Source organism: Dermacentor andersoni, chromosome 3, assembly GCF_023375885.2.
Source record: "Dermacentor andersoni chromosome 3, qqDerAnde1_hic_scaffold, whole genome shotgun sequence".
Lineage (NCBI taxonomy): Eukaryota > Metazoa > Arthropoda > Arachnida > Ixodida > Ixodidae > Dermacentor > Dermacentor andersoni.
The window spans coordinates 222,417,634-222,430,282 of NC_092816.1; the positions used below are offsets into that span (position 1 = coordinate 222,417,634).

Below are 12,649 nucleotides of genomic sequence, written 5' to 3' on the forward strand. Positions count from 1 at the left end.
TAACAGATATTGATCTGCTTGCGGTAGAGGGAGCATGGGATTAGTGTTGCGCCATACCGAACCATGTATGGTACGTCAGGTCCGTCGAAGGCAATGACGATGGTCGTGGTGGAACCGATTCGCTTTGCGGCCAGGGCTAGAGGATTACGATCATTTATGATGTTAGCATCGACTTGTCTGGCGTCGTCGGTGAGAGGGATGCCTCTGATGACTCCTTTGGTGGTATTATCTGGGGCGGCTTCGTACGCGCTGACCTCGTGGGTTACCCCGCTGACTTGGATGGACTTGATTCTTACGTACCGGTCCGCATTTCGCGGGCTGGGCGTGCTGATCACCATGATGTTTTGCTGGTTGTTCGAGCATATTGTTTCGTTTTGACTGTCTTCTGAGCTAAGTTGCGCTGCCTGACGAATAGCTGCAGTCACTGTAGGGCTGCCGACCTTGGAAATATTGAGTGCTCCTTTGGGTCTGACGATGATCTTGATCTCATTTGCTGGTAGTGGGAGCATGCGCCCGGCCTTGAGAACCTGAGTTCTAACTTGCTGCCTGGGTCTATAGCGTGAGCGAGAGTATTGTGTCCTAGGTTGTTGTTCTTGGGAGTCGACATGAAAGCACAGCAACAATCTACGGCATCCGTCAAGGCAGGTACTCCAGCGGCTGCCGAAACTTTCGCCGTGGCAATGGCCCTCGCTCACGCGGAACGCACGCAAAAGAGCGTCACCATAATAACAGACTCACAAGAAGCATGTCGCCTTTTTCTCAGGGGCCACGTGACCAAAACATGTCACTCAATAATACCGACGAAATTCGCCCAACATCACCGGATCCTGTGGTGTCCAGGTCATACAGGCCTTGAAGGGGAACGAACCGGCCGATTCGCTAGCCCGAGGTATTATTCACCGGGTCGACACGACTGGGACGGTCTCAGGTAGCCACTGTAATGACCCCAATCCAACGAATGCCCAGGAGATTCTCGCTCATCAGCGTGCAACCAGAAAAAGATACCCTCCCCCTCACCCACAACTCAATGGAGAGGAAGCCGCCAGCTGGTGCAAAATGCAGACTGGCGTATTCCCCCACCTTAAATTACAAAATGCCATGTTCCCCACTCGCTACAGGCCCGACTGCCCGTGGTGCGGAGGCATACCAACACTACAACACATTACTTGGGATTGTGAATCACACCCGTTTGATAAAACACGCCACACAATGGAGCAATGGGAGGCACAGCTAACCAGCTGAGACCTGGCGGGACAACAGTCCTACATAAGACAGGTCAAGCGGGCGGCCGAGGCCAGCGGGGCCTTGTAATAAAGGGTCTCCGACCACTGCACGTAAATCGTTTGTCAATAAAAGTTTCTCTCTCTCTCTTCTTTTTTAGTTTACTAAAAAACATCATATATATATATATATATATATATATATATATATATATGTATATATATATATATATATGTATATATATATATATATGTATATGTATGTATATATGATGCTTTATATATATATATAATGCTCTCCCAATCCAATTTCTTGGGTATTTATGTTTCCTAGAACCCTAGGAGTGTTAGCCAGCGCCACAAGTCACAGACCTTGGCGGCGGAACATCATTTTTGCCGCAGGCGTCACGACAACGTCTTCTGTAGCGCACGTGTGTGAAGCATATTGTTTTTTTCTTAGCGACAAAAAAGGGGAAGACAGCCAGACGCACGTTGCTCTCCTTCGGCTCTTGAACGAGGGAGGAGGGGTTCAAGGAATAATAAAGGCAATTGCCGATTCGAATACCGCAGCTTTCTTTTTTTTTTTTTGCCAGAGTGCATGTATGGTGACAATTTTAGAGGTTGGACTGCGCAACATTTTGACGAGACACACAGAAGAGAAACAGACCCCACAGAGCGCCCAGTGGTGTGTGTCTCTCTTGTGTGGGTCTCGTCAAAATGTTGCGCAATCCAACCTCTAATATGTTATACCAACACGCCCAGTCATCAACTATGGTGACAAATCACCGGCTTTGATTTTTTTTCTCGCTTACGTACGTAAATGCAGAAATCCGATTAATCGAATAATAAATCAAACAAACGGTACCAATTGAATCAGACTTTCTAACCGACGCCCAGTTGTGGTCGAAAGTACGTGGTAAGGATGACAGCGCACGCGATCGTGAAGCGGGTGGCGTACGTGATCGTCACTCGAGTTGCTTGTCGTCTCGCTCGAGTTGCGGGCTGAATAGCCGGGGCCCGAAAGCCGTGACGCTGTGGCCACGTTAGACAAGCGGCCACTCGACGAACACCTACGCCCTTGCAGAGCTTAACGAGGGATCAAGTACTTTTCGGGCTATTAACGCCACCGTAGTGTAATATACGAATCGAACCAAAATGCCCGATCAGTAGCCTACGGTGAGCAGGAAGAATATACTTGCACATGTTTTTTGTTTTTTTTGCTGCGACATTGCTCTTGGTGTCTCAACGTTTCGATAATTAAATCTTTCCCCCTATTGCTTACCGTGGCTGAAACGCACAACTAGAGGGAAGTGCCCCGACAGAGCACGCCCGGAGAATAAGAAATCAGTGGTATAACTTGGAGGTTGGCTCGTATTAGTCCTTGCTATTTACTTGTGAGGGTACATACAGTGACTGCGGTGACATTGTCGATTACACGCTGCATGTAAAGTGAGACATAGCGGAGGGCCGAATATTCGAAACGTTCCAATTTTGACTCGAACAGTGGCCATTCGTAAGCATGAACATTTTTTGAATGCTTATCGAATGATATTGGAGAAGGACAAGTGTTCGCAGAAAACTTGAAACTGCAACAAAAGCACGATGCCCGCCGGCATACAGTACAGGCATAAAAACGCGAACAAGCTACGTCGCTCGGACAGCCAGACTTTGCCGGCGATCATTAATACTCTGCAAGGAGTCCTGTGAATGGGAACAAACTCGTTACTACTTGCTAATGTGTAATTTGTGCACTTAATAAATAAGGCTCCAAATCGTGCAATGTAATGACAGGAACGTTGAACGTCATAAATGTACTAGGTGGTCGAGATTGTTTTATATTAGTTGTGAAAACGGCGCTTCAATATAAGAGTACAGGCTTGGGCTGGTTGGTAAAACATGGTTACATGCTTCCAATGTAGCCTCAATATAAGAAAGCTATTCCATATTGGGATTCGCTTCAGGCCCTATTCTATTCGTGTTGGTCTCGGATAAGTTGGGCAGGTGCCGCGATCGTGAAGCACAAGCAGGCGCATTTCTCCTTCTGCCGCTCGCCGTCGCTTTCCTCTCGGCCGTCGTCGCGAGCGCCGACTGCGACGTCAGCGCTCTGATGCGCGCCGAGAGAGGCGTTCTCGCTCGTTCAGCGCGCGGAGCAGCACCGAGGGGCTTTATTTTTTTCGTCGTGGCGCACTTTCGCTGTTGGCGGTCAAGGGTGCTGCCAACACAAGAAACCCTAATGCCCCAACCTCAGGCACGCGTTGGAAAGCTTCGGCACGCGCCGAAGCGTCAAAAGCGTCAAAAGCGTCCGTCGGCAACACCGCGAAGCGTGACGAAGCGCAGTGATTATGTCTACTGCCGATGCTAGAAGTTTGCCGACGCGAGGGGAAGCTGTGCCGGCGTGCACCAATGAGAGGCTGCGACGCGTCGTAGGCGTCAACCAATCGGAGGCTGCGAAGCCTCCTGCTTGTATGCCTATGATGGCCGCCCATGCGAAGGCGCCGGTACCAACGATCGTCCGAGTTCTTTGGACGCACGATGCGCGCGACAGTGTTCCTGAAAGACAGTGTTGTAATAGCAGACCGACAACGACACGACCGGCCGACCGACGACCGTGGGTTGTGGCAGTGCGACGTGGATCCGAAGGCACTTCGAACGACTAATCCAACCTGCCCACTGGATTCCGCCGGGCTCAGTACGATCGTCTGCTAAAACAGCCAACCGAATCACGGTGGCCGCAACATCTGTGTTTGTTGTATGTGTATTTTATTGGGCTCAAAACGAATGGAAACATGTTTACGAGCTACGAAGTCTCGATAATCAGCACTCGCCTATCGCCGATGTTGTTTACGTTACGCGCAGGCCTAGCGCGTCCATCGAGTTCGTAACTGGCGAGTGAACGAACCCAGCTGAGAAACTCTGTCGAAGGAAATGAATTTTGAGGTCCGTTTGGTGCTGCAGTGATTTAAAATATGGCACTCCTGACTTCGTGTGGTGTGTGATGTAGTGAATTGGGGAACTTGGGGTGGTCAATCGCGGCGTGTTTCGTGCGGTGTCGGATGACTGAAGTTTGACGGGCAAGCTCTGCGCTGTTTCCAGTGGCAAAGGTAACTTCCGAAAGCGAAAGACACTAGTAGCCGAACTATGGGAAGTACATACATAATGAGCCATGCCGCCTGTTTCAGCTGACAATGCGCTCTTCTATTCGGCATGTGAATCCAGTTCAGTACAAGTTCACTGTACTTCTTCACTCACTTCTTTCAAGTGCATCCGTCTTTTGGGCTAGTGGGGGATAAATCGCTCATGTAGTAATCAAGAACACTGACGCACTGAAGCATACGTGACAACGCAGTCATGTTTGAGTCAGTGTGTCCTTATACTTGAGTACTGCAAAAAGAAATTATCTGTTTGCAACGTGTGCCCCGTGTGCAGTGCATAGCAGCACCTGCATCACGCAAGACCTATGCCTGTAGCAGCGTATACCATGATTGCTTCGATGCCTGCTTCAGAAGCAGCAAGTACTGAGTCAATGAAACTGTAATTTATTTTTTATCTCACTTTTTGTTTATGGAAAGTGTTGATGGTGTGAGTGCATTGTGGGGAGGTGAAAAGGTGTCATCATTGATGAATGCAGCTTGCAGTGTGATTTGACTGAATGAGCCATAAAAGTAACTCACCTCACTTGGTAAATTAAAGCACATATTAGTGTGATGTACAACATATGTTACACTAACGTGGTGGGTTCTCTTGCTTATACAACAAAATAATTGGTGCGCGAGAAAAAAGTTATTTTTCCATACCCCTTGTACACACTGATTTAAGGAAACTGAGGTGGAGCTGTCCACATGATCTACTGCGAGTATACTCAACAAAAATGTGTCCCAGCTGCTTAGTGGCATTTGAGATTATGTCAGTATTGCATATGTGCGTGTTGCTTAAAATGATTGAATTTTGAAAATGCTCGTAGCGATCTGATGTACAGATCTGCCGTTTATGGATGCATGTAAAAGACTCAGCATCAAGTGCAAGTGAACGTTCCCACAGGCCCAGAGTCGATAATGGAAATAGATTCGCTGCACGAATTTGTGACCAGAAAAGATATGCCACATTAAATGGCATGCAAGTGAGTGTTGAAAATATTGCACAGTTAATAAAACGCCTACGCTATTAATATGCGGGTTCATGCACTCGATTTCGTCCTTATTAAGCACTCGCCTCTTGATTGCTTTGTGGCACAGAAATACTCGGCATCAGGCTGTTTTTCAGCTATGGCCTTTCTAAAAGCATGATTGTTCAAAGTGCAACAATTAACCAGATTCTATAACTTGGTTGTGGATTTGCCAGTACAATTCCGGTGCGCTGGTCCGTCTGTGCAGCAATTTCCTACTGAACGAAAACCTGTAAATAAAAACACCGGTCCGCATGTAAGAAAATGCTCTACTGTGACGCTTCTCAAACGATTGTGATGCATCACAAGAGCTGTCTACTCGCGTGATGTTCTGAACAAGAAGATACATTCGTTTACTTACATGTGATGGTATATGCCAGAGTACTTCGGGGCTTTGGTGGCACAAACGGCAGGAATGTGCCATAACGTCCGATGTTGATGCGCGATTGCATGTCAAGCCTAAACTGTACGAAACTACCACGAATGCAAAAAAACAAAGATTTGAAACCGAAATTCGTGTCATCGTTTATTGCGTGAATGCGTACGTCGTGGTTTACATAAGTCACGCACTTAGCAAGCGCCTTCTATAACTTAATATTGACGCATCACCTTCATGAAGCCATAAGGTATGCGATTTTAAAAGACAAAGCATAAGGTGACCTGTACTTGCTTTCAGCTTTCAATAGTAACTGCGTTGGCCACATTGACCAGTAGCAACAGGGCGGCGCCCTAGAGGTTCCCACTTTTTCGGGCCAGCTTTTCCTCTAGAGTTGGTATTCTAACTCTTTGGTCCAGTGGTTGCGTGCCCTCTTCCTCCGACCAACGCGAAGCGAAGCGTTCGCTTGCCGGATCGCGCCGAAGCTTGCCGACGCGTGCCAGTGGTTGGGGCATAAGGCCTTAAAATTACTACTAGAAGTGAATCACACAAGTGGGTTTCTCCACAGAGAGACGCTTATTGTGAAGAAGCCAACCTTAATGGGCCGTATTAAAGATTTTTTGTGGACACTGGGCGTTGTTGCGACCAGTTCGATGCGCGCGAGGCGTATGCGAGCCACAGTGTGGTCCGTACAATGCAAACCTTGCGCTGGCCTATGTGCGTTCCTGTAGTGCGCTCTCGCGAAATCCCGCTGCTAGCGAGAATGGCAGACGCTCTGCGAAATAGCGAGTGGGCGAGAGGCTTCTCTGTGCGGCTGCGTTTTTCAGTCGCGCAATGCGCAGCTGCTGAGAGAAACCTATAAAATAACTAATAAATTTAGTTTCGGCTCTGTTGCGCGACGTTCCAGCAGCACATTCTAGCCAAGAATTTTTCTCGCACAGCATTACCGCCGACTCGCTAGTGACGACCGGGACAAGCGGTGGCCGCCCGAGTAACGGGCGAGCGGCGGCAGACGAGCGAGCCCGCAGATCTCGCTGCAGTGCTCACGAGGAAACCGCTGAGCGTCGTCACAACGCTGACACGCCCAGTAGAATGCGGAACCATTAAAAATTGTGCCACGAGCTGCGCCAATCAATGTTACGGATGGCGAGGCGTCGTTTGGCGTTGCCGTGGCGCAACATGCTCGCAAAGGCATTTGTTATGCGGACGTGTGCATGACGACAGTGGCAGCACGGCGGCGCACGGGCAGTGCCTCTCGGCGGCGACGACAGGGGCCTTATAGAATAAACGTCGTAAGGTCCACCCCAGGTAATGTTCTGCTAACGCATGCATGTGTGCTAAGGCATGTATGTGCTTTGTGTGCTCAGTTATGCCTTAAAAAATTTAATTGAAAACCTAAATTATGCGGTTTCACGTGCCAGAACCACAATCTGATTATCAGGCACACCGCAGTCGGGGACTCCGGAAATTTGGAGCACCTGGGTTTCTCTTTAACGCGCACCTAAATCAAAGTACACGAGTGTTTTCTCCTTGGCAGGGATTCGATCCCGCGACCTCGTGCTTAGTAACCCAACACCATGGTCATAGTTGTGCGTGCCGCCACTGCGGAAAACTACGCGTGTTTTCTTTTTCTTAGCAATATGAGCCGATTTCCAGCACCTGCTGCATTCGGAATTTTTTTCACCCAATCATTATCTTCATCACGTCACAGCAAACATCCTCATCCGGGCTTTGTCGATGCCGCAAGCGCAAGAAGCTGCCTGGGCGCAGCCGTTGGATGAGAAGAGCACGCAACCTAGGCCTAAGCATTCTTGCATGCGAAGGCCACTGCTGCACTGCTTCGAAGGCGACTGGGCTGTGTGCGAACGCCGGTGACTGTTAGGAGACACTCATCTGCGAGTGTTTGTCGACACTGACTGCCACTCTATTACTTTTACTACTTTTCATTTTTTTTGCATATATATATATATATATATATATATATATATATATATATATATATATATATATATATATATATATATATATATATATATATATATATATATATATATATATAGCTGGTTGCAGCCTTTGAGATCACAGGTCTCGTGAGCTGACGTCCGTCGCGGTCACGAGACAAATATCTTCTCGAGGCCATCCGATGATATAGTGCAAAAGATGGAACAGTCTGCTCTCCTGTCACGTGCTTTCAACAATGGTGCTAGGATACGGAAATTACTTGATTACTATATGTGTTATTCTGCTTACTCCGTTATCTCCATTTTACTATTTCAACGCTTTATTTTGCAATAACTACGCGCTTATTGTCTCAATTTAACATACGTGATACTCTTACACGGAACGATGCATTGTTATTTATTTATTATTCGTGTTTCCTGGTTCTTTATTTTGTATTCTTGTCTGTATTTACTTGCTTAGCCCTGTTGTTTTTCAACTAAATCAAATTTATTCGGCATCATCTCACACAGTGTCAGCTAGGGGTCCGGCAAAAAGCCGCAACAGAGCGGCTTGACCGGAGATCTGCGCTCAAGTGGCATCAACAGCCTTTAGCCTATTTACCCACACCGAAACAAACTGAAAAAAATATAAAACAGTCCAAAATTCAGCGCCTCTGCCTATAACAAGAACTGCAATATAAAAAAAAAACAATTGCGAAGGACGAGTTCCTTTATCGGCCTTTCCAGGTCCTTGCGTTGCCAGTGATTTGAATTGCCAGTGGTGCTTAGTACTGCAAGCGTCGAGCTCACCATGCTTGCTGCTGACCAGGCAGATGGCGAGGCTGTCCCCGGAGCCGGCCCGACGCAGAGCTATGCGCCGAGCCCAACCAACCGCCATGTGGTGCGGCCTGGACAGAAAGACAGCTCAGACAGGGCATGCTCGAGGAAGCGTTTCTGCGTCTACAGTGATTCGCGCAGATGTGTGCTAACACTTTATTTCAAATATATTGCTATAATTACGTTCAGCTGCCGAGGTCGTGAGTTCGTGTTCCACAGGTGACACGTTGTCTCTTATTCCACTATTTTCACTCTGTCCAACACAGACACAAGCCAAAAAAGTTGACGCCACTCACCCTCAGGCGTACATAAATAAACAAGCTCCCGTTCCTCCCTTCTTTTCTCCAATAAACGTTTGCGAACAAGTGCCTCCATTTCGCTTTGTTGTCCTAGTAAACCGAATCCTCCTTTCAGCACTATTTTGAACACCAAGCCCGCCAGCTCACGCAGACAGAGACGCTCTGTACGAGGCACGCCCGCGGACCTATCGACGGGTGCTGCTCACAGTATCCGCTGGTAGAACAGCAGTCGGTCGTCGGCGTCACCGATGACCAGGTGCGCGGCAGCAAGGTCCAGCGAAGGGCTCTCGCCTGTGCGGCCTTCCACGAGAGGACGCAGTTGCACCAGCAGAGACAACGTCACGTGGTCCCCTCGGCACGATTCCTGCGATGCGCGGCGCCAGGACGCTGTGACGCCCTCGTAGTACACGCTAGCCGGCAGCAAATAAGGACAGACCCAGGAGCGCTCAACCTCCATAGCTCAACACCGCACGCAATACTAGGTGTCGCGGAAAATCCGGCCACGGCCTTCGGTGTCCGTCGGGAAAAAAAAAAAAACGTCCCGAACCACAACTACGCAGGCCGTCCGCGTGACAGAGAGGTGTTACTGAACTAATTGAATTTCTCAAAGTAAAATGCGTCAGAAAATTCGCAACGTGTGACTTACACACAACACACAGGCGTGGCAGCGTCAGATTATAATTTGAATATACGAGAAAACATAATTCTGTTATGCGGAAACTCAAGCACAAACTCCTTTATCCTTGCTTACGGGGGTATGAGCCTTTAATGAGAGAGAGAATAAACATGTGTATTACATATTGCCACGGACTAAAAGCTAGCAACAGAAGAAAACAAATTGAAGGACACGAGCAGCGACAACGCTCCTTTTGAAAGAACACCAAGTCGGCGCGTCGGCTTTTCCCGTCTTAAAATACTAGAGCTGGTTTTTGTTTCTATCATCCTGATCCTGCGTCCTGGTTCTTTCTTTTTTGACGTCATGACACTGGTGGAGGTGCTGGACTTCAACACCTGATGCTCGGGACTCCTCCGCGAAACGGCACTTCCAGTCCGAACCCACAACCAGCTCCGGCCATGGATATTCCTGTGCACCACTACAGTCGCCGACAGCGAGGCTTCTTGGAAGTCCCCCAGCCAAGCAATCCTCCGTCTCAAGAAATGGCAACGGCAGGCGCTTCACCGGTGACTGTTGAGCCCCCTCCGATTCCCGAGACCTTCCATGGTGATGCTTTTGAGGACGTCGAGGATTGGCTCGAACAGTATGAGAGAGTCGCCAAGGCGAATCGATTGACCTCAGAACAGAAACTCTCGCACGTGTACTTCGCGCTGGCGGACAGCGCTCGTACATGGCCCGGGAACCGAGAAGGCACACTGCCTTCATGGGATGAATTTCGGCAGTAACATTTGAATACCTTCGTTAACAACGATCGCCGCGATTCGGCGCAGCAGCTCATCGAATCGCGTATACAAAAACAGAAGGAAAGCGTCGCCATGTTTGCGGAGGACCTGACCCGCCTCTTTCGCCGAGCTGGCTCCGCGATGCCTGAAACACACACACACACAAAATCGACATTTGATGCGACGCGTGAAGCAGCAACTGTTCGCAGGTCTTCTTTGCAACCCGCCGGCAACTGTTGCGGAGTTCATCAGGGAAGCTACTACGATCGAGCGAGCCCTTCAACGACAGCGCCGCCAGTACGACCGACCGAGCAACGCCTCGGTCAGCGCTTCTGCACTGACCGCCGGCAGCGAGTGTTCCCTGCGTGCGCTCAACCCCGAGGTCGCTCGGGAGGAGCTTCGCAACCTTGAGGTGACTCCACAAGAACCTGTGGTGGCTTCTGTCGCAGAGGTTGTACGGCAGGAAATCAGGTAAGCGCTTTCTTTGCCCGAATCGCTCCCAGGCCAGCGGTCTATAAACTACGCATCGGCCGTCCGTCATCCAACCTCAGTGCGGCACAGCTCGCTGTCCCTGCCTCGTCCTTACAAGGAGTCGTTAACCCCTCCGTACCAACCGTCGCCGTAGCCTAATGCGCCCGTGGAAACGCCGTCCTACTCCCGTGCACCGACTACTCCAACGTGGTGGCAAAGGCCGCCCGTCAGTCAACCACTCGTTCGCAAGACGACTTGTGGCGCTCCGTCGACCGCCGTCCACTTTGCTTCCATTGCGGGGAAGCCGGCCAAATTTACCGTTTTTGCCCGTATCGTGACTCTGGATAACAGACCTTTGCAAACAGCTTCCCTCGCGCTCGTTGGGACAACCGACGCGACACCAGCACGCCAGCACAGCCCTTCGGTACACCGTCGACCCCGATCTCCCTCACCTGCACCGAGCACTTCACCGCCTCGTCGCAGTTACGCCGATGTAGTCCGGGGCAGGTCCCCTAGTCCTCGTCGGGGAAACTAAAAGCAGCGACCTCAGGGGGCAAGGTTCCCTCCCGTCGAGATGCTACAACACCCCCAACGCACGCGATCAGTAGGGCCGGTTGATACGACGTCGCCTACTCCAATACAACTTGTTAGCACCGATCTCGCTGTTTACATAGACGGATGCCCAGTGGCAGCGAGCAGATACTGGCGCGGATTTCTCTATTATAAGTAAATAACTCGCCGATTTTCTTAAGAAAGTCAGGACTTAGTGGACGGGTACCCACATAAGAACTGCAGGAGGCCAGCTGATGACGCCCACAGGCAAAGTTACCGCTATAATTAATATCGGTGCCTCGGCCATCGTTGCTACTTTTGTCGTTTTGCCGGACTGCTGCAGACCTGATCTTGGGAATGGATTTTCTTCGTGAATACAGTGCGGTTATAAACATTTCGGACAGGTCGGTCACGTTTAGCATGGGCCCAGGTTCAGTTGTACTCTGTACAGAGCAGCGACGTCAACCTTTACGCGTCGCCGATGACGACGTGACCATCCATCCCATCGCACTCACGCTCCATTCTGTCGGTGACATGCGACATACCGAGTGACTACGATGCTGTCGCCGAACAAATTCCGGCGCTGCTATTCAGCCATGGCCTATATTGCAAGAGGCGTCGTCAGCATTAACCGTGGACGCACAGAAGTTCTCGTAACAAACTTCAGCCATGAGCGCTGGCATCTTACAAGAGGTATGACACTCGCGTACGTCGAAGAGTTCAGTCAGTTCACAGACTGCTGACTGTAGAGCAAGGTGGTTTCACCAGCCTGCCTCCCGTGCCTTCCGATCTATCTATCGATGTTGGCCCAAGCTTGCTGCCTGCGCAGAAACAAAGCCTCCTGGAGCTTGTACATCAGTTATCAGACAGTGTACGCTGTCTATTGACGAGCGGCCGCGTCGAAAACCAGCCATTACCTCTGGATAGGCGTTTTAAAATTCCAAGTACCATTCTAACCGTGTAAGGATCATTCTCTCCATTACCCTGCCGACACAGCTGGCCAGTGCTATTGGACGGTAAGATCACAATTCCAACGGGGATTTGCCAGCCTTGAGGAGTGGAACAAGCCGACTTGATTTCCACATTGTAGGGGCCAGGCCGTCACGCCATGATGCGTTGTATAGGCCAAGAAGGGCATCTCTGGCCTCTTGAGCAAGGTTTGCAAGCGCAGAGTATGTGATGCCTACGTGTCCTGGTGACGAAGATCGCCTGCACCCAGCAAGTGCGGCCTCGAGTTCTTCGATGGAGAAAGGAGCGTCCATACCAGGGTCTCTGGAGCAAGGGGGGACAATGGGAATTGGTGCGCAAGGTGAATACGTGAGCGCCGGACCCACGATCCTTGCGCAGTAATCTTCGGCTACCTCGACTTCTCGGCGTCCTTGATGTAGGGCTAG

The 12,649-nt window shown here is 49.9% G+C and overlaps 1 protein-coding gene across 4 annotated transcripts in view; it reads right to left on the bottom strand.

The window, feature by feature from the left end:
- LOC126535791 (probable ATP-dependent DNA helicase HFM1) overlaps positions 1 to 12,649 on the bottom strand; it is a 266,705-nt gene that overhangs the window by 109,290 nt on the left and 144,766 nt on the right. For all 4 annotated transcript variants that reach the window (XM_072287418.1, XM_055073057.2, XM_072287419.1 and 1 more), the window contains exons 11-12: positions 9,041 to 9,198; positions 8,509 to 8,606 (exon numbers count right to left, since the gene is read on the bottom strand). In XM_072287418.1, coding sequence (XP_072143519.1) covers positions 8,509 to 8,606; positions 9,041 to 9,198 — 256 coding nt within the window. The remainder of the gene's footprint in view (positions 1 to 8,508; positions 8,607 to 9,040; positions 9,199 to 12,649) is intronic.